Raw genomic sequence first — 26,765 nt, 5'->3', positions numbered from 1 at the left:
TTAACCAGTGGAAAGACCCTCCAGAAGCTGTGGGTGTTCCATCACTGGAGGCTTTCAAGGAGAGACTAGACAACCATCTGTCTAGAATGGTATAGAGTCTCCTACCTGAGCAGGGGCTGGATTAGAAGACCTCCAAGTCCCTCCCAGCTCGATTCTGATTTTAATTCTTACTAACCAGGATGAAATGATAGAAGAGGTTGAAGTTGCAGGAACTTTGGGGAAGAGTGACCATGTCATACTGGAATTCAACAATGCAGACATAAGCAATAGAACAGACTGTAAGAGGGCTGATTTCAACAAATTTAGAGAGAGCTTTGGTAGAATTTCATGGATGGGCATTCTAAAGGGGAAAACTCAAGATGCTTGGGAAACTGAAAAATGAGATTATAAAAGCCCAATCCAGCACAATACTACAAAGAAAGAAAAATAAGAGAGCCCAGACGAAAGCAGCATGGTTGCATAAAGAACTCTGATAAACTGAGAGATTAAAAAAGACAAGTATAAAAAATGGAAAGAGGGCCACATAACTAAATCAGAATATCAGCATATAGCCTGATTCTGCAAGGATAAAGTCAGGAAAGCTAAGGCTCAGAATGAACTAAGACTTGGAACAAATGCTAATGCTAATGCTAATGCTAATGCTAATGCTAATAATAATAATGCTAATAATAATAATGCTAATAATAATAATAATAATAATGATAATAATAATAATAAAAATAATAAAAATAAAGTTTCTTCCAACATATAAAAAAAGAAAAAATCATGGAAATGATTGGTCCGCTAATGGGAGAAGATGGAAAGGAGGTGATGGGTAGCAGGAAAAAAGCAGAACTGCTTAATTCATTCTTTGCATCAAAAAGGGGAAAAAAACAGACCAACTTATTAAAAGCAGTACCCCAGAAGATAGAATAGGAACACAAGTCCAAATAGAACATAGAGACTAATAGGGCTGGAATGGAGCTTGGAGGTTTTCTAGCCCAACCTCCTGCTTAAGGCAAAAGCCTGATGTCAAGGTTCCCACGTCTGGGCTTTTCAAGTGACTCTGAGGCATTGCTCACCTTAAAAGTCCTTTATTTAGCCTAATAACACCGGCAAATGCTTGCTCGAAGGAAGCTGGAATCTGAAATCTCTGCCCCTTGCACAATATATTAAAACACAATTTTCCACCTTTCTAATTTTGTCATTAATCATATTCTCCAATTAATTTAAAGAATCCGTTTCCCTTCCGTTAGAAAACCCCCCAAGGTCTCATCTTCTTTAATTTCATGGCCTTGAGCTACAATCCTCCTCCTCCCAGCCTTAACCCTGTCTCTTAAAGCAATACACAAGTTTAACATATGAAATGGCTGCTTCTTCATCTCTTGTCAAGCAAGAACAGCATTAGCAGTGTTGACATCTTATATCATCCCAGTCAAATGGTTGTCCAATCTATTTTTGAAAACCTCCATGATGGAAAACCCACAACCCTGGGAAGCAAGCTATTCCATTGATCACTTGTTCTCACTGGCCAAAAGATTCTCATTTCTAGGCTGGATCCAATTTAATAAGCTTCCACCCATTACTTCTTGTCCTGCCCTCTGGTGCCTATTGACTTACTCAATTATGTCTTCCTAATCCTTCTCTTCAATAGGCTAAACATATCTAGCTCCCTCAATCATTCATCATACAATTTAACTTCCAGAGCCTTTATTGTTGTTGTTGCACTTCTTTGCACACTTTCTAGGGTCTCAACATCATTTTTATATTGTGGTAGCCAGAACTGAATGCAGTATTCTGAGTGTGGTCTCACCAATGTTGTATAAAGTGATCTTGATTCAATCCCTTTGTTGATGTAGCCCAGGAGTGCATTGGCTTATTTTGGCAGCTGAAGCACATTTGCTGGCTCATACTTAAATGGTGGTTCATTAGGACACCTAGATCTCTCTCATAGCAACACAGACCAGTGTCTGCACCACATTGTGAGTAAAGGTTTTTTGGGGGAGGGGGTGGGAGCAGACCAGGGCAAGATGAGAGATGACAATTTCAGGGATCTTAAGAAGGTAGACAGGCCCAGACCTAACAGCTTGCTCCAAAGCTGTCAAGTTGCCTTTTTTCCTCTGTAGGTATCGTGTCTAAAGGGTTCCCAAAATCTCTATCCTAATGATGAGATGTGGGTGCAGCAAGAAAAGGAAGTGCCCAGATGCCACACCTCCCAACCGCACAGTCACTCCTCTAACAGAGCTGTTCAAAACACACATCCAGAAAAGACAGCTGGGTCCTCACCCTTCTCTTTGTTTTATTGCACACAGACCTCCATTTGCCCTGAGTAGCCACAGAGAGGATGTTGAAGGGGAGGCAAGTTGAGTCCCACAGCAGAGCTGAACAGCATTTCCCAAAAGCATCTCCAGAGCTGGAACCTAGAGAAGGCCAGAAGGGCCTCCAGGCCACAATCTTGGGGATGAGTTTACTATGATGCAGACCTAACATGGCGCCCAGCCAAGGCAACTGCTAATCACTGCGGCTTGAGTGAACAGCTCTCTGCCAACCCTCCCCCTTCATTCAAGGATAACCCCAGAGAGGCGCTGCTCATAACAAGTTTTTGTTGCGCTTTGGGATGATTCTGCGAACGGTCCTGCGTTCAGAGATGTTCCGCTTCACTCTGGCCCCACCAACAGGAGGCCCATCCATGTTCAGGGATGGGCTGGAGTGGGACTTCTGCAAACTGGGGCAGTTCTCAACCACTGTTGTCAGCCGGGCTTCCCACTGGTCCAGATCATCTGTGCTGCAGCCAAGTTTCACCTCCAGGAGCTTCACGTATGTCTCATAGCGGCGTTTCTGCACAGGGCAAGAGGGGGTGAGAGCCAAGTAGCAGAATCTGGTTCCATGAGGGGAGGGGAGGAAGTCGTGGGCAATCCTTCGCTAGAAATGCTGAACTAGACCATTTCCGGCAAAGCTCTCCTTGCCTTGGACCCATTCTCGGATACTATTTTGGGCACAGATTTTCCCCTTCCCCTTCTGCTTTCATATCCCACAAATAGGGACGCAGCCACATAAACAGAAAAATGGCCAGGGACAAGTAGTACTGCAGCGATATGGATCTGGCAACAACTTCCCCAGAAAAATGACGCAAGCAATTCTCAACAGCGCAGGGTGTTGGGGTGTGTGTGTTCCATTCAAACTCAATGAACCGTTACCTCCCACTGTAGGAAAGCAGTGCAAGGTGTCAGCAAAGATGGCCTTCCCCAAGAAAACAGAACAGAACAGCCCAGCCCAGTCACCTCCACTTCTCCCGGAAGAGCAAACTTTGCTCACCTCAAAGAGCAAGTACTCCTTTCTGAGCTGGTACTCCTCCAGATCCCTCCCACGGCCACGCTTCTCTGGAAGATTCCGTTGGAGCTCCAGCAGTTCGTGGGACGTCCTGTCCATACAGGCTTCATGGATGAGGTGCTGGTCTTCCTGCAGTGACACAAAAAGATTGCAGCCTTGCCTCAAGCCAGGTGCCCCAGTTCTCTCCCCCACCTAGATCGTCAAAGACATGGCTGCGCTGAGCTGTGCAACTGGAACTCCCGAGGACAGAGCCACACTTCCCCAAGGATCTGAGTTCGGGTCTGGCACCCCTTAGTGACTTCATCTAAACCACTCTGCGGAAGGATGTGGGATCTGACCATTCCATCCCCCAGCACTCAACTTACTATGGAATTCTTGCAGGGAGTAGTTGGCAAAATGGGTCTTATAAATTTCTTTTGGGAGCCCACTGCTGCGGGAAAGGGTGGGGCAGAGAACATGGCTGCCACAAGGTTGATGCGAGAAATCCATGAAATCATTTCTTCAGAAGTTCTAGAAAAGGTAGAATTAAATTTTTGAATTTAGCCCAATTTTTGGGATTAACATAATAAACCCAGCCACAAATAGGTAAACCATCTCTCCAAAATGTTTAAAACTAGCCCAAATCAATATTTTGTATGAATGCATCTGCTGGATAAAGATATATTCTGATTAAATACAGTGTTACATGAACACATCTCAACAATCAGAATCAATACATACTCCTGATTAGTTTGCCTGGGCTGCACCCCGGCATCTCTCCTTTACATTTTTCTGTTATTTTGTTTCAAAATACCTTTGTTTTACATTTTTATTTTAGAGCCTTTTTGATTTTTTTACAATCTAGGTAAAGTAAAGGTAAAGGTTCCCCCGCACATGCGTGCTAGTCGTTTCCGACTCTAGGTGCTCATCTCCGTTTCAAAGCCAAAGAGCCAGCACTTGTCCGAGGACGCCTCCGTGGTCATGTGTCCGGCATGACTAGACGCCAAAGGCGCACGGAACGCTGTTACCTTCCCACCGTAGTGGTCCCTATTTTTCTACTTGCATTTTTACGTGCTTTCGAACTGCTAGGTTGGCAGAAGCTGGGACGAGTAACAGGCATTCACTCTGCTACGCAGCACTCAGGATTTGACCCGCCAAACTGCCAACCTTCTGATCGACAAGCTCAGCGTCCTAACCCACTGAGCCACTGTGTCCCTTTTACAATCTACATAACACAAAAAATCTCTTCTCTGTAACCTTTAACTGGGCAAAACGGTGCATCATAAGACAAAGGTAGCTAACTTACAGAATGATGGGATCTATGACTCCAGAGTAATGAAATTTGGGAGAGTTGTGGCTGCTTCAGCATTGCCAGATTGCTGCTGCTGCACTCCCATGATCCTCATGTTCAATGTTCCATGACCATTTCCCAGCCATTTGGCAATTTGACCCTCCCTTCTCCAACTAGCAGCAGCCACTTGTCTTCAGGAAGGGAAGGGGGAAGAAAGAGGAGGAAAGAAGAGGGAGGGAGGGAGGGAGGAAGGAAGGATGGAAGGAAGGAAGGAAGGGTTTCAAAGTTCACTTTCCAATAAGGAAATTCAGTGGGGAAGCTGACAGGAAACCAGAAGTTGCTTCCAATCCCACTGATTTATTTATCCATCTGTCATTGTTCGGATTCTGTTCAGGTGAAGAAATCTCTCTGAAGCGATGACATATGTTTCTGATTTACAATGTCCCTGACATCTTCCCACAAGTCAGTGGGGAAGCTTGGGGAGCTTCCAGGGTGAAAATTAATGGAGAACCTTGCAGAAAAGGTCACAAGTTACTCAGGTAAAATATCCCTAACCTGCACCTTTTCAATCTGTCCCTCTGCACTCGCACTGTGCCAGTCAGCCTTGACTCAGTTGGGCACGGAGTGACTAAGTCGCTTTCCTAATTTTTCCCTCTCTCCCTGCCTCCCTCCACACAATGTGTCTCTGTGTGTGTACAGATAGATAGATGAAAAATACAGATAGATGATAAATATAGATGATGATAGGTAGATAGATAGATATAGACTCCTCTTAGAGAAAGACTGCGATAGGTAAGATGGGTGGCCTATAAAATTTATAAATAAATAAATAATAATACTTAAAATTTGGTGGTGGCGAAGAACCCAAGAGACATGCCCAGGGCCATACTAAGGAGACCCCTAAGAAGACAAGAAATCTAGAAAAGGTCTCTCATTTCTTATTTATAAATTATTTCCACTACTTTTCTGCAGTAGACATTTGGAATGATGGCAAGGGAGAGCTTCCTTAAGGCTTGTGGGAACTCACGGGGCTTGGAAGAGGAAGACGTGCCCATCTGCAGTCTGGAGCTGGAAGACATGTGGCCGCTTGGTGTATTTGCAGGCTTTTTCTGCCAGGGCATGAGGTATTCCAATGAGTTCTTCTGAGCCTGACACCTCCAAATGCTGCTCATCCTGCATGGCAGCCAAAAACAAAACAAAACCCAGCATCCAGTCAGTCCTGGGAGGGACAGTTATATTAATGCGGCAAGAGGAGATGTCGGGGTGGTGGTGGAGGGGATGACATGCAGTGTTGAACAAGCACCAGCCCCCCTCGACACCACCCACTTCCACGCTTGCCATTTCCCTCCAATTTACATCAATTGAGGCTAGTCCTGCCCTCTGCCTTCTCTATAACAGTCCTTTAGATCAATGTTTCTCAACCTTAGCAACTTTAAGACGTCTGGATTTCAACTCCCAGAAGTTCAGAAGTTGAAGTACAGACATCTTAAAGTTGCCAAGCTTGAGATACACTGTTTTAGATGATTTGGTCCTTCCATCATGCCTCCCCTTAAATATCTGTTCTAAACATATCCGCTGTTTTCAACCAGTCATCTTAGAGCTTGGTTTTCTGCTTCTTCATCTTTGTAGAAAGACTCATCTGTCATTGTTCTTGAAAGGTAGGGACCCAATGTGATCTAATGCAGAATATAAAGGGAAAAGGGAAAATCTACTTCAAGTTCAGCTTGACTCCTGGCGACTTCAGGTCCATATCGTTTTTCTGGCAACAAATGGAAATAGCCTGTCTTTGCCTTTTTCCAGAATGTCTTTTTTTCAATTGCTCCATCTAGCCTACCACCCTCTATCTTCTGATATTTTCCATCTCTCATGCACGCACTAATCCTCCTTAGCTTTCTGAAATCAGAAAGCTGTGCAACACAAAATAAAGCAGAAAACTACATCTTATGACTTAGATGCTACTTCTGTTAAAGGATGCAAATCAAAACAGCTAGCTTATATTCAATTAAATATCTATATCTATTTACAGGACTTACTGAACATTTACCAGGCTTAGTTCAGGTCAGAACCAACTTTCTCCCCTCCAGAAGAGCCTCAAGGACCCTGCGGTCATCCCCAGTCATTTGGTACCCATCCCGCTTTATGAGAACTCTCAACCAAGTACTCCTCGACTTACGACCACAATTGAGCCCAACATTTCTGTTGCTAAGTGAAACATTTGTTAAATGAATTTTGCCCCCATTTTACAACCTTTCTTGCCACAGTTGTTAAGTGAATCACTGCAGGTGTTAAGTTAGTAACACAGCTGTAAAAGTGAATCCGGCTTCCCCATTGACTTTGCTTGTCAGAAGGTCACAAAAGGGGATCATGTGACTTTGGCTCATAAGTATGAAACAGCTGCCAAGCATCTGAATTTTGATCCCATGATCATGGGGATACTGTAAAGGTCATAACTGTAAAAAATAATCATGTCACATTTTTCACTGCCATTGTAAATTTGAACGGTCACTAAATGAACTGTTGTAAGTTGAGGACTACCTGTATACAGAAGCTTTAAGTAATATCCACTGTCTACACCCATTTATGTATCTTTAACTACTTGGAATTACAAGTCCCTCTTTTTATCCTTTGTTGTCTTGGAGAAGACTATCTTCCCGTTGCTTCAATTTTAACCAGCATTTCACCTTGTCTCTAAGCAGTGGGCCTGCTCCTCCTTCTGTTTCTCTCCAGCTCCCACTGTTTGCTCTTGTACAGCCACAGAAACACTTCTCCAGCCTTAGCTTCCCCTGGAGTTTGAAGCCTCTCTGAGGCTTTCCTCACATGCCAGAGAAGCTCTTCTGCTGTCTGTCTACAGCTCTTTTTAGACGTTCCCTGAGCCTCTTCACACAGAGCGCAGGCTTGGTAGGCGTCTTCTGGGGTGGCTTTTGGCAGCCATGCCTTGAGGGAATTCCCCCAGGGGCTGCTTGTGAACCACTCCCCAGCACATACATTTGTGGCCTGATGTAGGACAGTCTGGAGCAGAAGGCTTGTCTGCCTGCCTGCCTGCCTGGTCCCTGTTACCTTGAGGAAGTACAGCACTGTCCCCTTCAGCACAGCATGGAAAGTCTTCCAGCCTCGCTTGCCCCAGGGAGCTGCAGGGAGGGAGGGAAGGGCGGTCAGTTGCTTTCCTCTCACCGGTTTGCCCTCCCCCTTCCTTCAGGTTGCAGCCAAGAGGGCTTGGCTGTTTGGATTTTGACCTTAGAGCGCCCTCGACCTGGTGCCAAGCAGCCGACGGGTGACCGCCTGCAGCTTCTGCGGGGGGAGGGGTGGGAGTGGGTGGGCAAGAGAGCAAGGCCCAAAGCCATGAGAGATTTTGCCAGCCCCTCTTTCGCCTCTGCTAGTCCAGGGCCACAACTCGGCACTCACTTTTCTTGCCATCAGCCTCCGCGTGCACCTTTCGAGCAAGGAGACCCTGCTGGTATATTTTTGCCCCGGGGTCCTGCCACACAGTCAGAAAAGGGTTGGTTTTCCTTTGGGTGTTTGCAGGACTCAGGGGTATCTTTGCATCCATTCTCTCTTCCTCATCCCTGTGGGGGGAAGGAAACAGAAATTTGGCACAGGCTGCACATAGGAAAAAAAACATGTGAAAGGAAAAAAAGACTCCCTCGAGGAGCCTTTTCTGTCTGGGAACCAAACAGTGTGATTTTGGACGACTTAATTGTACTAAGGATCAAAAAAAGAGGTTGGGAGAAAAATCTGTGTTCATGATGGAATGGAAGGAAATGCCGAGTCGTCACCTGCAGATGCCTTTCAAATTTAGAGCCAGTCTGGCCTGGTGGTTAAGGTACCAGGCTAGGAAGCAGGCCACCGTGAGTTCTAGTTCTGCCTTAGGCATGAAAGCCAGTTGGGTGTCTTTGGGCCAGTCCCTCTCACAGGTTGTTGTGGGGAAAATAGGAGAAGGAAGAAGATGTGTTGATTATGTTCACCACCTTGAGTTATTTGTAAAAATAGCAAAGGTGGGATAAAAATTAAATAAATAATAAAAATAAATTTAAGAAAGTATGAAAGACACCATTCGCAATTTGAAAAATCATGTTTTTCTGTCATGCCACTTGGGCTTTCCTCCTGCCCCCAGCTTTCAACATTCTGGGCAATCCTGAAATCTTAAAGCATCTTCTTCCCTGAGCAGGTAATGAACTTGGGAAATATTACTGGGCCTCCTCCTTTCCTGTGGCAGCACAGCACAATCCTGACGTAAATTTGAGGCACAATTTAGGCTTCCAGTAGGGGCAAACAAGCTCCTCTGCCCCAAGTTTAGTATTTGGAAACATTCCCTTCTCCTTGTCCTTCTTGGCATCCACCCCTCCAGGCTTAATACTTAAAACAGTTACCCCAGAGTGACAGTTACCCACCCACACGGCTTATACAGAGCAACCCCACCCCATCTCCTTTATGAGGGAGACGGGTGGGGCTCCAGGGCTTTCATGCCTTCCCTATTGGACCTCAGCCCTCCCTTCTCCTTCCTCAAAGCCCCACCCCCATGCTACCTTGCTTTTACTTACGCAGCCCATTCCAGTTTCTCATGACGGATGGAGTTATACAATGCCTGGACAGATAGAAAAAAGCTGAGATGTAAGGTTTCTTCCCATGCATCTAACCCCCACCCTTCAAACTAAGCTCTCCCTCCTGAACTGCCAATTTTGGGGTTCTGTTCTCAAAAGTACCGCCAATCCTTCCTCAGCTATTATCAGCTGTGAAGAAAAGCTGGGAGCCCAGAAGAGTCCGGGCACTGCATCTGGTTGGGGCCGGATCCAGCCCTTCAACTGACTTGGCTGATGTCTTCAGGGGCGTGAATTTAGGGAGAGCCTCTCCCCTTCCCTACGGCCAGACCCTTGATCTCACTAGTTCTTCATGCAGGACTAGTTGGGGGGTCAGCACTCTTTGCATTGCCCTTCATGTGCCCCTTTTGTCCTCTCTTGGACAGTTGCAGAGGGCAAGTGCGGCTGTGACCAAAACCACAGCTGTCCTCACAGGCCACCTGCAGAAGGCACATGAAGTTAATTTTCCTATACGTAACAGCTGATGGGAGATTCTGATGCCATTTTTAAGAAATGACCCTTCTGGTATCTTGTATTTTTTTATAAGCTGCCTTGTCAACAAAGGCAGTTGGGATATAGATTCTAACAAGGACTGAAACTTAGTGCCTGATTTTGGGGTGGGAGGGGGGAATGAGGAATAACTATCCCTTTTCCATGGCAACCCCTGCCCTAAGGAACACCTTTCCACCCTGAGGTTCAGCAGGCCTGGACCCTCCTAGGCCCCCTTAAAGCACTGAAGACCCAGCTTTCCCCCAAGTGCTGGGATAGGATGAGGGGATTGCCTGTTGGAAATTTCACTTGGCTGCTAAGGTTTTTGTTTGTTCATTCATTTTTTAAGTTGATGGTTTTAATAGTTTTTATATATTTATGCTGTTTTAATTCTTGATTGGGAGCTATCTGGCGTTTGGTATAAGATGGACAGCTATATAAATGTTTTATAAACAAATAAAGAAATGGTAGATTGTTAAAATTGTTTCACTGGCAGATTAAGAAAGTTGTTGAGACTCTAGACAGAGTTCAGAAAAGAGCAACAAGGATGATCAGGGGCTGGAGGCTAAAAGAAAAAATGAATGGCTGCAGGAATTGGGTAGGATTAGTATAATGAAAAGTAGACCATGGGTGGCAGGACAGTGGCATTCCAGTATTTGAGGGGCTGTCACAGAGAGGAGGGGGTCAACCTGTTCTCCAAAGAATCAATGAATGGAAACTAATCAAGGAGGGAAGCAACCTAGAACTAAGGAGAAATTTCCTGTCAGTGAGAACAGTGGAATGGCTTGCCTCTGGAAGTTGGGGGTGCTCCAATACTGGAGATTTTCAAGAGATGGACAGTTATTTGTCTGGAATGGTATAGGGCAGGGATCAGCAACCTGAAACAGTGAAAGAGCCACTCAGAACCGGTTCCCTCACAAAAGGAAAAACTGGGAGCCGCAAAAAATGTGTGCACATGCGCATACATGCGCGCATGTGCAGAACAGGGTTTGACTGAAGAGTGGAGCCAAGGCGAGATATGCACCTACCCTGCATATTTGAATTGATTGGTTGAACTTTTTTAGTCCCACTTTTTTTTGGGGGGGGGACTGCACATGGCAGAGGACTGGGAGCCGCAGGAGACGGCTGAAAGAGCTATAGAAGACCTCCAAGGTCCCTTCCAACTCTGTTATTTTGTTATTCTGATTCACAGCACTAGAACAGCCAATAAATTGGACCAGAGAGCTGAACTACCATCTAACTGGCCTGCTTCCCCAGGTGTTTCCATGATAAGCCCAGAAAAAGGACGAGGCCACAACCTCTCCTGAAGTAGCCCTTGGCACGGCACTGCTGCCTCACAGGGAGCTGTCCAAACACACTCCTGTTCTGCTTGGCTGCGGTGTAGGCAGCCACAATAGCAGTCTTGTGACATCTTCCTCAGGCTGGTGTGACATGTCCCAGCTGATGGCCATATTGTACCACTCTTTTCCTCAGGAAGAACATGGAATGGCTACATCCAAGCTGGACATACAAACCTGAACGTTGGCATTTGATTCTCTCCTTCCTCGGTGTCTGTAAATACAGTCTGTAATATGAACTCTGTAACCTCCAGGCAACAATAAGCTGAATTTGTCCCTGCCTTGTTCCGCTACAGGTGTGGAACATTCCCCACAAAAACAATTAGGACTATATGTATGTCTTCTGATACATTCAACCAGTTAGAGCCAGTTTGATCTAGTGGTTAAGACACCAGACTAGAAAGCAGGAGACCATGAATTCTAGTCTTGCCTTAGACATGAAAGTCAGCTGGGTAACTTTAGGCCAGTCACTCTCTCTTGGCCCAACCCACCTCACAGGGTTGTTGTTATGGGGAATGTAAGAGGAGGGAAGTGTGCTGGCTATGTTCACCACCTTCAGTTATTTGTAAAATAATAGACAGCATACAAATAAATAAATAGTAAAACCATGAGCACTTTTTCCTACCAACTGTGGGAACTGGCTGATTGTTCCCAGAGAATGGGAGCTGAGTACTAGTCCTTTCCTCTGGAGAGAGCATTTGATGAATAGCAATAGCAACAGCACTGAGACTTATATACTGCTTCATAGTGCTTTACAGCACTCTCTGGGCAGTTTACAATCTCAGCATGTTGTCCCCAACAATTTTGGTCCTCATTTTACTGACCTTAGAAAGATGGAAGGCTGAGTCAACCTCAAGCTCCGTCTGGATCGAATGCCAGGCTGTGAGCAGTTTGCCTGCAATCCTGCATTCTAACCACTGAGCCCCCAAGGTCAGCACTGCATCAGGGGCGCTACTGCTACATGAGGTGGGTTGCTGAATTAGAGCGCCAAGGCTTTCTCTCCATTGGCCATACTGAGGTTTGACACCTGCTGGGCTACAGGCATCCCTTTCATTGTCTGCATAGAAGGAAGCTACACATACCTTTAGCAGTTCTTTGGGGAAGTCCTTGCCATCATTTAAGCCTGTGAGATTCACAACAAAGTCCTGACAGCTCATGCTACGGCCAATATTCTGATTCCAGAAGCATGTTGATAAGAGAGACAAAGAGAACTGAAGATGTTGCGCTGTCCATATTGCACATCTAAACAAGAGCTATCACATCAACCCTATTCTATGGGTACCACATATCCTTTCCCAAAAATAGTTTTTCTTTGTTCATAAACCATAAAAGGCTGAAGTGAGTGAAGGTGAGCCAAGATTCCTTCCTCTGAGAGAGTCTCCTTACCTGCCCATGCAAGTCGGTATTGAGGAGCATCATGGCACAGGTGAGTGTATGCACAGCATCTGCAGAAAAAAAGGATGTTGAAGAGAGATGTGAGAGATTCCATAAGCTTCTCCCACAACTAATTTGAAATGTCAGCAAAACAAGGAATTTGACCCTTCATTAAAAAAGGCCAGAGAAAATGAACTGAATCTTAAGATTTGCCATCAACATTCAGTTGTTCTGTTCTCTACTAGATGAACTGGAAGTGGTGGTTTCCTTCTTTTCTCAAACGGACATTTTGTAGTATTCTTAAGTATCACATCTTGAGATGCAAATAGAATAGAATAGAGTTGAATATTCTTATTGACCAAGTGTGACTGGACACACAAGGAATTTGTCTCCAATGCATAAGCTCTCAGTATATATACAAGCAACAAAGTAATAAATCATCAATGATAAGATTCAGTCATAAGATACAACGAACAAGTGGTAGTCATAAGATACCAATAGGAGTAGATACCAATAGAAAAGATGAGAGGGATAATAGTAATACAGTCCTACTACATGATTAGATATCCTTAGGCATAAGACAGTGCTGTGGGAATTATGTGTTTAGCAGTGATGGCATAGAGAAAAAAATGTCTTTTCATTCCTGCAGTCTGCTTTTAGAAGACTTTATAATTTCTCCATGATGGTGGATACCAAGAATGCCACTGCTTTTATTGTTCTTCCACTTATTTTTAATCCAGGTAGTCTCCTCAGCACTACCAACTTTTTTCACTTTTATTTCTGAGTGGGACTGTACTTTTTTTTAACATACAATGTAAATTTCTATTTCCTGTTAAGGTTAAACATGTTCTATTCTTTTGCTCTTATTCAATCATAGCACGTATCTCACCTGTCACCATTATTCCTATAAAATCCTATTTTTACCACTAAAAATCACTAAAGCTCAGAGGATAGAATGTAAACAATTGGATCATAAGCTTTGATTCAGAACATAATAAAATGTAAAGTCTTTGTAGCAAATATGATTTAATAGGTATAATGGAAACTTTGTGGGACAGCTCCTATTATTGGAATGTAGTATAGAAGGAGAAAATGTCTGTTTGAAAAAAAAAACAGAAAATGTTTGAAAAATGAGTTGGCATGTTTTGCAAAGAGCAAGAGCTGTCAGAGAAACGTTAGCTGTGTTTATGACAAAGGGACTACTTTGGTAGACCTAAGGATTGCCATGGATGCAGTGTGTTGACTTCAATGAAGCATCTGACCAGGTCTCTTGTATCCTTGTGGATAAAATGGACAACTATGGCCTAGATTACTCTGCAGTCCAGGGAACAAGCCGTCAATCAAACAACCAGCAGCACAAGGTTGTTCAGAAGTGGTTCTGTTTTGCTCTGAGCGGGGCGGCCTAGGGCTCTGTTGCCAGGTGCTGTTCAACAGCTGCAGAAATGATGTAGGGGATGAAAGGGATTTCACAAATTTAGAGATGACACCAACTAAGAGGGGAGAATCACAATTCAAAATAAATAATAAATAAAATAAATATGCCCCGAAGGACTCAGGGCGGTGAACAGGGCAAACATATAAAAATACAAAATACAAAAATTAAAAAGGAATTAAACAAGATGCGCAAGTTAACAATAGATTAAAATACATTTAAAACAACAATAAAATCCGAACCCCATCCCCCATCAGGCCAGGCCGGCTTGTTCGAACAAATAAGTCTTCAGATCGCGCCGGAAGGAGCGAAGGTCGGGCGCCATCCGAAGCTCAACTGGCAAACGGTTCCACAATTCCGGCGCGCCCACAGAGAAGGACCTCCCCCTGGGGGCCACCAGACGACATTCTCTGACCGGTGGCACCCTAAGGAGGCCCCCTCTGTGGGAACGCACAGGGCGGAGGGAAGTTGACGCCGGCAGCAGGTGATCCCTAAGGTACTCCGGACCCATGCCATGTAGGGCCTTGAAAACCATTACCAGAATCTTGAATCTTACCCGGAAGACAACTGGTAACCAATGCAGCTCACGGAGCAGAGGTGTAACATGGGAGTATCGGGAAACTCCCAACACAACTCTCGCGGCTGCATTCTGTACCAGCTGGAGACTCCGAGTGGTCCTCAAGGGCAGCCCCATGTAGAGAGCGTTGCAGTAGTCTAAACGAGAGGTCACGAGCGCATGAGTGACCGTACGTAGGGCATCCCGGTCTAGATAGGGCCGCAACTGGCGCACCAGGCGAACCTGGGCGAAGGCCCCCCCTAGTCACAGCTACTATGTGATCTTCTAAAGAGAGCTGTGAGTCTAGGAGGACTCCCAAGTTGTGAGCCCTATCTACGGGGGGTAATAGCTCACCCCCCATAGAAAGAGATGGAATATTCTGAATATCCCGAGATGCCGATACGCACAGCCACTCAGTCTTGTCGGGGTTGAGTCGAAGCCTGTTCTTCCCCATCCAGACCCGAACCGCTTCCAGGCAACGGGACATCACGTCGAGGGCATCACTGGGGTGGTTTGGGGTCGAAATAAAAAGCTCCAAAACCACGAATGATCTCACCCAGCGGTTTCATGTAGATGTTGAACAGGAGAGGCGAGAGGACCGACCCCTGAGGAACTCCACAAGCGAGAGGCCTCGAGGTCAACCTCTGCCCTCCTGCCAACACCGACTGCGAACATCCCAGGAGATAGGAGGAGAACCACTGAAGAACCGTGCCTCCCACTCCCAATCCCCTGAGACGCCGCAGCAGGATACCATGGTCGATGGTATCGAAAGCCGCTGAGAGGTCTAATAGGACTAAGACAGAGGAATATCCCCTGTCCCGAGCCCTCATTCACCAGAGCGAACAATGCTGTGTCCGTGCTGTACCCAGGCCTGAAACCCGATTGGTACGGGTCTAGATAATCCGCTTCATCCAGAACCAGAGGGAGCTGATGCGCCACCACACTCTCAACAACCTTCGCAAGAAAGCGAAGGTTGGTGTTCTGAACCAGCCTGCTACCGGCCTTGCAATAAGGCAAACCCCTGTTCAAACAGTAGAGACTGGAGAGCGTCTGAGGCTGCAAAGCGTCTGCCAAGATTTATTACACAAACAACAGAACAAAACACTGGAACTTGAATCCTCAAACGGAAGGGTTGCTTTCAGCAACCAGCCCTTCCCCAAACACTCCTTTTATTTAGAGTTCAGGGCGTGGCCTCCCTGTGCCTCCTCCCGAGGAGTCCCACAGCCTTTCTCTGTTTGTTCCTGCTCGACTGCCTCCTGCGTCGGGCGTCCTTGAACAGGGCCAGCTGTGGGTCATCATCCTCCGCACTATCGGGCTCACGCAGCTGAGAAGAGGGCCCCGGCTGGGGGCTCTGTGAAGCCTCCAAGCCATCATCAGCCAGTTCGTCTTCCACACCCTCCTCCTCCCCCTCATCTGAGTCATCCGAGACATCTGAGCCGGCTGCCGGACCCACAGGCTGGCCCTGAGTCACAACAGTTGGAGACAGGATGAAAGTTGTTTAACACAGCTGGGTCCAAGGCAGGCTTCTTGAGGAGAGGTCTCACCACCGCCTCCTTCAAGACGGCGGGGAAACTACCCTCACTCAGAGATGCCTCGTGTCCCCTCCCGGGCCGCATAAACCAGCCAGGAAGGGGACGGATCCAATAAACATGTGGTGGAGCTCAGCCTCCCCATAACCCTGTCCACTTCCTCCGGAGTCACAGGATCGAACTCATCCCAGATAACATCGACAAGACCACCCATGTCCCAATCGTCAGACTCTGCCCAGTCGGAGTCCAAACCGGTCCGAATCCGAGCGATTTTGTCCGACAGATGTTGACTAAACTCCTCGGCATGACCCTGCAAGGGTTCCTCCCTCACCTCCTGATTAAGGAGGGAGTGGGTCACCCTAAACAGGGCGGCCGGGCGATTATCTGCGGACGCGATAAGGGTAGCGAAGTGATTAGACCTCGCCACCCTTATCGCTGCGAGATAAGACCTAATACAGGTTCTTAGTCGCAATCGGTCAGATTCGGATCGGCTGGACCTCCAACGGCTCTCTAGGCCCCGTCTCCAACGCTTCATCTCCCGGAGCTCCGCGAAAAACCATGGAGCTTGCTGGGATCTGCACCGGGTCAGGGGCCGCAAGGGTACAACTCAGTCAAGTGCCTCCGTGGCCGTCCTTTCCCAGGCTTCCACTAAGGCATCTGCCGAGCTGTGAGCAAAGGAGGCAGGTGGGGACCCCAGCGCTGCCTGGAACCTTTCAGGGTCCATTAACCGCCTGGGGCAGAACAATCTAGTTGGCTCAACACACCCACGGCGGGGAGTGGCAAAACGGAAGACCAGCCGCAGGAGATGATGATCGGTCCATGACAGGGGCATAACAATTGGGGAGCCCCCACCAAGATCATCTAACCACCGTCCAGATAGAAAAACCAAATCCAGGGTGTGGCCTCCCACATGAGTCGGTCCATGAATTACTTGCGTCAGGTCCATGGCCGTCATGGAAGCCATGAACTCCCGAGCTAACTCAGATGATAACCTAGAAAAGTTTGAGTGCATAGGATGTTTAATTGTAAAAAGTGCAAATCTTGAATCTGGACAGGAAAAAAGCAAATGTATAGGGATATGTTCAGGGCAACTGGCTTAATGGCCATGCATTTGAGTAGGATCATAGGCAAATGTGTGCTTTGCACCAACATAGAGAATAACTGTTCTATTATACTATTTTATAATAATACTACTAACTGTTCTATCATACTATTTTATACTGGTGCATCTAGGCACTGTACTTTAAAAAGGAAGCAGAGATGCTAAAATGGGCTCAGAAGACAGCTATCAGGCTGATAAAGAGATCTGGAAAGTGAGCCTTGTGAGGAATTGTTAAAACAGACCTTTAATTTACAGAAGAGAAAGGAGCATATGATAGCAATCTGCAACCTTTTTTTTTCTTGGAACCAAAAACATAGCAAGGAACACAGCAAGATTGAAATTAAAAGAAACAAGATTCAGAGTGAATAAGAGGAAAGATTTACTAGTAACAGCTGTTGTCAGTGGAACAGGGCTACCTGTCAGGCATAGATTGGTGGACTTCCATGCTAAGCATATACTTGAAGTATACAACTACAAGGTCCCTTTCAATCCATACAGTCTATGATTCTAGAATGATCACACTCTCCAGGCTTTCATTTATTCTATGCTGTCAAGTGGATGTTGACTTGTAGCAACCACATAGATAAGTTTTTCTCCAGAAGAAACTCGCCCTAATTTGGTGCTTCATGTCTTCCAACAGTGTTTATTTATTTATTTATTTATTTATTTATTTATTTATTTATTTAGATTTATATACCGCCCTTTCCTGAAGGACTCAGGGCAGTTTACAGGGCATTTAAAAGGAAGTCAATACAAACGTTAAAACAAATTAAAAAAGATTAAATAGAACCCTGAGAAAATTAAAACCCAGTTAAAATTAAGATTAAAAAATTCTCAGCCTGGGCCAGAGAGCTCGAAGAGTTCGAAGAGTCCCGGCGGAATGAACGGAGGTTGGGGGCAGTCCTAAGCTCCGCAGGCAGTTGGTTCCACAGGGCAGGCGCACCCACTGAGAAGGCCCTACCCCTGGGTGTTACCCGCCGGCAGTCTTTAACCGGCGGCACCCTGAGGAGACCCTCCCTGTGGGAGCGCACTGGACGAAGGGAACTTGATGCTGGCAGCAGGTGTTCCCTCAAATATCCCGGACCCTCGCCATTTAGGGCTTTATAGGTCATCACCAGCACCTTGAATCTCACCCGAAGGGTAACTGGAAGCCAATGCAGCTCGCGGAGTAGAGGTGTTACATGGGAGTATCGGGAGACCCCCATCACGACTCGCGCGGCTGCATTCTGCACCAGCTGAAGCCTCTGGGTGGTCCTCAAGGGCAGCCCCATGTAGAGAGCGTTGCAGTAGTCTAAACGGGAGGTCACGAGCGCATGAGTGACTGTGCGTAGGGCATCTCGGTCCAGGTAGGGTCGCAACTGGCGCACCAGGCAAACCTGGGCAAAAGCCCCCCTGGTCACGGCTCCTATATGGTCTTCAAAAGTGAGCTGCGAATCCAGGAGGACGCCCAAGTTGCGACCCCTATCAACGGGGGGTAACACCTCACCCCCCATCGTTAGAGATGGAATAGTCTGGTTGACCCGAGATGCCGGTATGCACAGCCACTCAGTCTTGGCAGGATTGAGACGAAGCCTGTTTCTCCCCATCCAGACCCGGACCGCTTCCAGGCAACGGGACATCACGGCGAGGGCATCGCTGGGTTGGTTTGGGGTGGAGAAAAAAAGTTGGGTATCATCAGCGTACTGATGATACCCCACCCCAAAACCACGAATGATCTCGCCCAGCAGCTTCATATAGATGTTGAACAGGAGGGGCGAGAGAACCGACCCCTGAGGAACTCCACAAACAAGAGGCCTCGGGGCGGACCTCTGCCCTCCCGTCAACACCGACTGCGAGCGGCCCAGGAGATAGGAGGAGAACCACCGCAAAACAGTGCCTCCCACTCCCAACCCCCTGAGACGCCGCAGTAGGATACCATGGTCGATGGTATCGAAAGCCGCTGAGAGGTCTAATAGGACTAGGACAGAGGAGCAACCCCTGTCCCGAGCCCGCTGTGCCCAGGCCTGAAACCCGATTGGTACGGGTGTTCCCATCACCACTGTAACTGAGTCCACCCCCCTTGCTGCTAGTCAACCTCTTCTTCCCCTTCCTTCCCCCTTTCCAGCATTAAGCTTTCTCCAGAGGTTTAGGACTTTGCATAATATGTCCAAAATGGGATAACTTAAGCCTGGTCATTTGTGCCTCAGGAAGGAACTCTGAGTTGATATGGATTCGGGCACCATCTCTATTTGTCTTCTTACAAGGCTCCGTTTTAAATGCCCTGCTCTCTTCAACTGTCTTCTCACTTGTTGCAATTCTTCAAGATTATTATGAGCCTGTATTTGCATGTATGGTTGTTCTTAAGCAGTAACAAAAGATGTAACAAGTATTGCAAGTCTCAAGTGCAGACTCTAGTCGGTTTATTTTCACTTTTCCTTCTTAAGATAGCATCAGTGCATAGATTTATATTTCCTCTTTTTATGAGCTTTTCACTAGACTAGCCAGTACAATCTAGGGGAATTTTTCAAAGATTCCCCTGGAACCCCCCCACAAGCCACAGTCTAGATAGCTTTTTCCTGTCTGCTGTCCCTACAGTAGAACATTGTGCTTATTATCTTCCTTCTACACAGTGTACAAAGCAGTCAATAAATGAGCAGAGCCCCCTCCCGTCCAGCTCCCCCCAAAATCCCCACTGTCTCATTGCCTGTGAAGAGCAAGTTCCTGGCTCGTGTCCTAGGATAGCCTCCAAACAGGAATTGCAGTCAAATGCTTGGAGCCACCAGACAAAAAAGGTCTCTCATAAAATGGATTAAATGCCCACCTCTGTGACAGGATGGGCTAGGAAGAACTCAAAGAACTAAATGGGATAAACTCCCCTAGTAGTTTCTATTTTAAAACAGGGTTCTGGCAGTGCTAACCCATGATGAAAAAGCTGCTGAAGATAAGCAAATATATAAGCACATTGGAAATGGTCACAATGTCCTTTCTCCCTCTTCCTTCTCCCTACCTATTCCAATTTCCACTCCATCAAAAAAGATATCAAGACACGAGTGGATTCTCTTTTTGCCCAGAAAATGATAGTGGAAAAAACAAAATTGAGGATGTTTTAAAATCCAAAAATAATTAATTAAATATTTATTAATGGACATAAAACATTTTTCAAAGAAAAAATAGAGTAATGCAAAATATGAACTGATGGCACATTCCTTTAAATCGCTGTGTGGAAAAATCATCCCTATCCACTGGATTCCTCTGCCCAGTGGACCATCCAGCCTCCCCCAAGAACATTATATATGCGACTAATAATGTCCCTGCTTTTAAGGGAAGGAAATAAAAGTGGGTGTAAATGGACCACAAGAAAAATGCTTTGAATAAACTCAAAGCAATGAAAAATAGTACATCCAGGTAGGAGGAAGAAATGGGAAAAAGTGTTCAAGAGAATTTCAGTTGCCAAAGAGGTAAAACTGTAAGCCCCAAGAGAAGACACTAATCTGGCTACCCCAAATTCCAGGAGATGGAAATCATTTGCCGAAAAGGAGTATTTGTTGGTTGCCTGAAACCATACAACTACAGATGGTAAAAGAAGCCCAGAAAACCTACAATATGCTCAAAGGGAAATAAAGAGAACTGGTCTGCCAGCTGCCCAAGGAAAATGACAATAATATAATGACAGATAAGTTATTCAGTTCCTGTTTTGAGCCTGGGTTCTCTGATTCAGTTGGAAAACAATGATCCCACCCCCATTGCTAAGCACATTGGTTTGTGCTTAAAATTGTAAGCCACCCTGAGTCTTCGGAGAAGGGCGGGATATAAATGGGATTAAATATTTTTTTTAAAAAATCCCGATTTTGGGGCCAAAATAAAAGCAAGGTAAGCACAAGAGCACTTGCTGCCCAAACCAAAGCTTATGCACTGCAAGGTTTGGACTGAGAGTCTCACCTGGACTAAGAGAGGCCTCAGGATTGCAGCAGTGGTAGCGCCGAGAGAAATGCATCAGGATCCGCTCCCGCTCCTGAGTCTCCCCAGTGAGCACAAAGGACTTCAAGAAAGACCTGCCAAAAGAAAGGTCTGTGAAGCACAGAAGAGCAGGGAAGGTGCCTGGGATGCTTCTTTTCCCCAGGATTAGCAAGCAGCAGCAGCAGCAGCAGCACGAGGCCTGGGAAAGAAGCATCCTCAGGGCTTCCAATGTCACCCATTTGGCATGGGGACAATACAAGGAGGCTGAGGCAGCTGAAACCCTGAGGCTGGGAGGCACTTCTATCTTCACAATGGAGCTTCTCAGCCAGCTCCCTTTAGTATGCCAAGGACTGAGGTGACTTGAGACACAGCCGCCTCTGCTCAAAGCTTTCAAGGATTTTCCTTGCATCCAGGTCCCTTCCCACAGCTGAAGGAAGGTCTCCAAATCAAGCAGGCCTTGACTAGTAGCAGAGCTGCAGGAAGAGGCCACTTGATCTTTTCTTCCCATATCATCTTATTTTCCTCTTCCCATTTTTCATTCTGTTACTCCCCACATAGTCCAGCCATTCCTCAAGTTAGCTCTTGGCCTCCTGGATTTATTTATTTATTTATTTATTTTATTAGATTTATATACCGCCCTTTCCCGAAGGACTCAGGGCAGTTTACAGGGCATTTTAAAATCACACCAATACAAAATACAAAGTTAAAAGACAATTAAAAGATTAAATTATCCCTGAAAATAAAACCCCAGTTAAAATTCTCAGCCTGGGCCAGAGAGCTCAAAGAGCCAAGTCTTCAGGTCCCGGCGGAATGAACGCAGGTCAGGGGCAGTCCTGAGCTCCACGGGCAGCTGGTTCCAGAGGGCAGGCGCACCCACAGAAAAGGCCCTCCCCCTGGGTGTTATGTTAGGAGGGAAGGGCACCCTCCCTCCTAATCAGGAAGGGCAGGAAATTTGGCCATGAACTATGAAGTTTCACTTCCCTTCTTGAAAATGGAAAGGCAGCCCAAGGCAAGGAGTACATTACCTTAGGGCTTGATCCAGAGTTTGCGCAGAGAAGTGGAAGAAGGAAAGGTAGGCCTCAGCTACCATCTGGCTGAAGGTATTGCTGTGGACAAATGTACAGAAACAGCTCAGAAAACCCCAAGCCCTCTGAGAGAACCTCTCATTCTCCTCCTAGGGGTTCTTCACACTTGCCTGGCTCCTAAAGCCCACCTCCTGCGCTCCAGGTCCTATGGCCATGCAAAAGTCCAAGCAAAAAGAGAGAAAGTGCTACTGCCATCCCCATTCAGCCCCTTTGGCCCTTGCTTTTACTGTTTCTTCCTAATATTTCCCTCAGCTGGACTCCTGCTGACCAAAGTGTCTGTCCTTTGTATTTGCTTCAGGACCACAAGATTCTGCTGCTTGGGCTGCCTCAGAGGATGGCAGTGTTTACTTTGCACCTGCTCAAAATGCCCTCCATACTTGGCTATCAGTCAGCAGAGGGCCCTGTTTTCTAGAACACTGGCCTGGAAATGCGTTAGCTTCTTCGTTCGGGTGATGAAAGAACAACTTAAAACTCAGCATGGTGTGTGTGTGCGTGTGTGTGTGTACGCACGTGTGCGCGCGCACATACTGTGCAAGTAATTAAAGTGACAAACATTCAAATCCCCAAACGGAAGGAGGTGTGTAACTGAAGACTTTCAAGGCCATCTTACTTCTTCTGGAGAAAAGCAGCCACCTGAGATTTCTTGAACCCGTCCAGATGGTAGAGGCGAGCTGCCAGCCTGTGTGCTGCGGCCAGGTCTCCAGAGGTGCTGTTTGCAAGGAGCAGGGTGCCATTCGGTTCTGCTGTGACCTTGGCAGGCAGAATCTCCCCGGTTCTGCTGAACTCCCCTCCAAGTTCTTCACGACAGCTGCAGAGAGTGGAGAGACAGACAAAAAGACTTGGACTCTTGTCACAGCTCAAGAGAATAAATGCTGACACAAATGTAGCCATCCTGAGGCAACAAGGCAAGCAAACTCTCTTGTGGCTGCAGGACAAAAGCCACAATCACTTCAAAGCAGCCTCCAGATACTTGCTGGGTTGCCTCTTGGCTCAAGCCCACCTCAGCAGGAGGATGCTGTGTGTAGTGAGCAGACCAGAAAGGCCAATGGTCCCAAGAGATGTAAAACAAAGCATCCTTACTATAACATGGGCTCTTCCTCTCTGTCTTTTGACCTCCCATTGCTTGGCATAGCTGGCAACTCCACCATCTTGAGTCTTTCTACTGAGCTCACCAGCTTCCGCTCTATACCACAAAGTGGGATGGAGTGCACATCTGCTCTGGTGACGTCTTTCTGTAGAGAGGAAGTTCTTTCGGGCTCCTCTAACCATGTGCAGGAAGATGAAGGGTGGCCACAGAATGATCCTTGTAGCTCAAACCTCTCTTGCTGCAGATTCTCTTCTGCAGCAGGACCTGAGAGGACCTGGAAGCTGGAGGGAACACAGCAACTCTTCCCTGGAGATACAGGGTTAGGAGGGGGACAGCTCTCCGTGGTCTCTTGCAGCAAAGCAGACATCAAAGTGCTGGAGGCAGAAAACAACAGGCCTTCTGCTGGCAAATACGCAGGCAGGTCTGCATCTGGACCAGAGGGACAAGGCAGTTACAAGGCAGTTTCCTTTCCTTGCAAGATCACAGTGCAGCTTAGAAAGCTCTGTGATGGGCAGTGCATTCCCTGATGCTCTTAGAAAGATCACTGCAAGACTTACCTGGAGTAATGATTTCCAGAACATCTCCTTTGAATGGATCCAGAACACAGCCCTCAGCCTGGAAGATAAATTTTGGTAGTCACAAAAGGCTGAGGCAGCTGACAACATGAAAAGCTGCTGACCCCTCTGCGCCCTGCCTTCAGGAGTGGATTTTCAAGCATTTCCCAAGCTGTGGAAAGAACAATCGCTGTACAGGGGACAGAAACAAAACCAGCGCGGCCTTGTGCAAATGGATTTGTAGATTGTTCGGATGCTGTTTTGTTGAAGGCAAGGACCTGGTTTTGTGGAAAGTTTATCTATGCCATTTACCAGGTAAATGGTATATTCAAGCAGCTACTTCTAGTTTGCTGTCTCCAGGTCTCAAGATTTCCAAGACAAGGGATGAAATAACTGGTGGTTAATATAAGGATACCCCAAACATTGACCTACATCTGCATGCAGCATTAGCAGCTAAGCAAAACAAGAGGGTTGTCAGAACCCATTCCTATTTCATTTCTATCCCTTCTGACCCAAATCAAACCTCAACTTTCCCTGGGTTCTGCCTTACTCCCAAGGGGGAGGGGGGATGTGCCTCAGTGGGTTTATTGCCTCTGCTTCCTCTATCACTACAATGTAACCTTTTGCTTTCCTTTATTGCCTGTCCTCTATCCGCTACAATGTAACATTTTGCTTTCCTGCTTATCTCTCTCTCTCTCTGAACTTTCTCTCCCTAAACTGTCAGCTCGAACAAGGGAGGGAACAAGGAATGTAACCTCCGTGCCTGGTTTATTTCTACGCTCTCAGAGGAAGGTGTGACCATCGTGGTGTGAACTGAAGACGGGCCACTGTTATCTCCCCTTTTCCCACGATGGACCTAACACCTGGGGATCGGTTGTCCCACACTGGCCAGATGGACTATGGGATGGGGTCTTGCCTGGGGATACCTTAACCTATTGCTCTGCATGGGAAATCTCAGATCCTGTCTATTATCCTGCTATCAACTACTCTTAATAAAAGTTCCTGTTGGAAGAAATCGCTTCCAAGAGTTCTGCTTAAGATGTGGGGTTGAAGTGGGTCCTGACAAGGGTTTTGGTTTGGACAAGAAAGTCTCTTGCAGGTCCAGTGATGTCATCCTGGCCCTGAAAGAGGTGCTGGGCAGCTGGTAGAATGCATTCTTTTGTTGGAGAGGACTGGACCTAAATAGGAATTAAAACTCCAACTAAGTTTATGTAAAGCAAACACGGTAGATGTATGCTCATGAGTCTATTACAGAACAGAACAGAACAGAACAGAACAGAACAGAAGCTGGGAGGGTGTTTCTTGTCCTGCCTTCAGGTGCTTTGGAGAATAGCTTGACTCCCTCTTCTTTGGGGCAGCCCCTGAGATATTGGAACACTGCTATCATATCACCCCTAGTTCTTTTCTTCATTAATCTAGACATACCCAATTCCACCAACCATTCCTTATGTTTTAGCCTCCAGTCCCCTAATCATCTTTGTCGCTCTTCTCTGTACTCTTTCTAGTCTCAACATCTTTTTTACATCGTGGTGACCAAAACTGGATGCAGTATTCCAAGTGTGGCTTTACCAAGGCATTGTAAAGTGGTATTAATATTTCACATGATCTTGATTGTATCCCTCTGTTAATGCAGCCTAGCACTGTGTTGACTTTTGTGGCAGCTGCAGCACATTACTGACACATATTTAAGTAACTGTCAGTTACTACTCTTGAGCAAGTTACAACCTGTATTATACCTGTGCATTTTTCTTGCCTAAATGTAGAATCTTACTTTTTTCACCATTGAATTTCATTTTGTTAGATAGCACCCAATATTCAAGTCTATCAAAATCCTTCTGTATCTTAAGCCTATCTTCTGGAGTGTTGGCTATTCCTGCCAGCTTGGTGTCATCTGCAAATTTGATGAGTTCCCCATCTATCCCCTCATCCAAATCATTGATGAAGATGTTGAAGAGTACTGGGCCCAGAACAGAACCCTGGGGCACTCCACCACACACTTCCCTCCATGTAGATGCAGTTCCATTGAGGACCACACACTGAGTATGGCCGGTCAGCTGTACATAGAAGCATATGCACTGAGAGCTTCTGTACTAGAGACAAATTCCTTGTGTACTGAATCACTCTTGACCAAATCAAGTTCAGTTCAGTTCAGTTCAAGCCCCTCTTACCTTTGAATTCTCTTCCAAAGAGCATGTGGTTTCAAGATCTCTTTCTGTGATTATCAATGGAGACAAGGAACGATAATGGGGCACATAACTTGGAAAAGAACAGGTGGATGTGTCCTCATTAGCATCTGGATCACATACAGAAAAATAATTCCTGGCCACAGGGCTTATTGCCATAATGGCCTGGGAAAACAAGTCACCATTATGGTTTCCAGAGTCCACATCACTTTTAAGATTTTTCTTGTAATTCTCAGTGTAACTTTCCCTTTCTGATTGTGTCCATGGAACTTGTCCTTCAAAAGTTCTGGTTAATTGAGGACTTTCCTGAAAGAGTGGGTTATTGAAAAATAAATATTCAACCTCCTCCTCATCTTCCTCGTCACTTTCTTCCACCTCCTGTCTCTCTAAATTCTCTTCTGGCTCCTCCCCACTATCACTTTCAAGGAGTAAATGTTCATTGACGGTAGTAGCTGTGTCCAGGGACATGACTGTCACCGGTATGTTTTTAGAACTCACACTGTGAGTCTGCAGAGATTCTTTCTGCTTATCTAACTCCTCTTGAAGATCTAAGACACACATCTGAGCTTGTAGAATACCAGCCCAAAAAACAGATTGGGTAGCATCACTATTACATTTATCCTGAGTTTTCAAATTTTTTACCAGCTCAAGAGGCTGTCCAAATGTCTCAAAGTCCAAGCTTTCTGAAACAGGGTGGTCCAGTTCAGTGTGCAATACTTCAAAATTATTCTGCATTAACACTGGAATGGAATTTTCAGAGGGTGTTTCAGTTCTGCAGTGAACACCCTCCAACCTATCCTGTACAAGACACAAAGAAGGAGGGGTAATAGCATTTTCAGCCTGGCAAGTTTCAGAAAATGCAAGCAGATCCCAAGTCTGTTTTAAGCACCCTCCAGGGTCAGAGTTCACTTCCGTTGTTCTGTCTTCAGAGGCCATATCCATCCAGTC

The 26,765-nt window shown here is 46.2% G+C and overlaps 1 protein-coding gene across 5 annotated transcripts; it reads right to left on the bottom strand.

The window, feature by feature from the left end:
* Nucleotides 1–202: 202 nt before the first annotated feature.
* LOC308671671 (PH and SEC7 domain-containing protein 4-like) lies at nt 203–26,736 on the bottom strand. Of its 5 annotated transcripts, none has more exons than XM_081334061.1 (15): nt 25,803–26,736; nt 23,638–23,695; nt 23,074–23,509; nt 22,604–22,801; nt 21,934–22,014; nt 20,891–21,003; nt 12,366–12,424; nt 12,062–12,151; nt 9,118–9,161; nt 7,982–8,142; nt 7,637–7,707; nt 5,607–5,752; nt 3,675–3,819; nt 3,295–3,438; nt 203–2,817 (listed from the first exon to the last, which is right to left on the bottom strand). In XM_081334061.1, exons 1-15 carry the CDS (start codon nt 26,550–26,552, stop codon nt 2,569–2,571), a joined length of 2,745 nt encoding a protein of 914 aa, XP_081190187.1. In that variant the 5' UTR covers nt 26,553–26,736; the 3' UTR covers nt 203–2,568. The 5 variants fall into 5 exon arrangements, with proteins under 5 accessions (XP_081190187.1, XP_081190185.1, XP_081190189.1 ...); XM_081334059.1 differs by having other exon boundaries at nt 23,074–23,503; nt 25,803–26,644; XM_081334063.1 differs by having other exon boundaries at nt 276–2,817; nt 23,074–23,503; nt 26,460–26,638.
* Nucleotides 26,737–26,765: the final 29 nt, after the last annotated feature.

This window comes from Vipera berus (assembly GCF_964194415.1).
Source record: "Vipera berus genome assembly, chromosome: 8".
Lineage (NCBI taxonomy): Eukaryota > Metazoa > Chordata > Lepidosauria > Squamata > Viperidae > Vipera > Vipera berus.
This window is presented reverse-complemented; position numbering and strand designations above follow the sequence as displayed.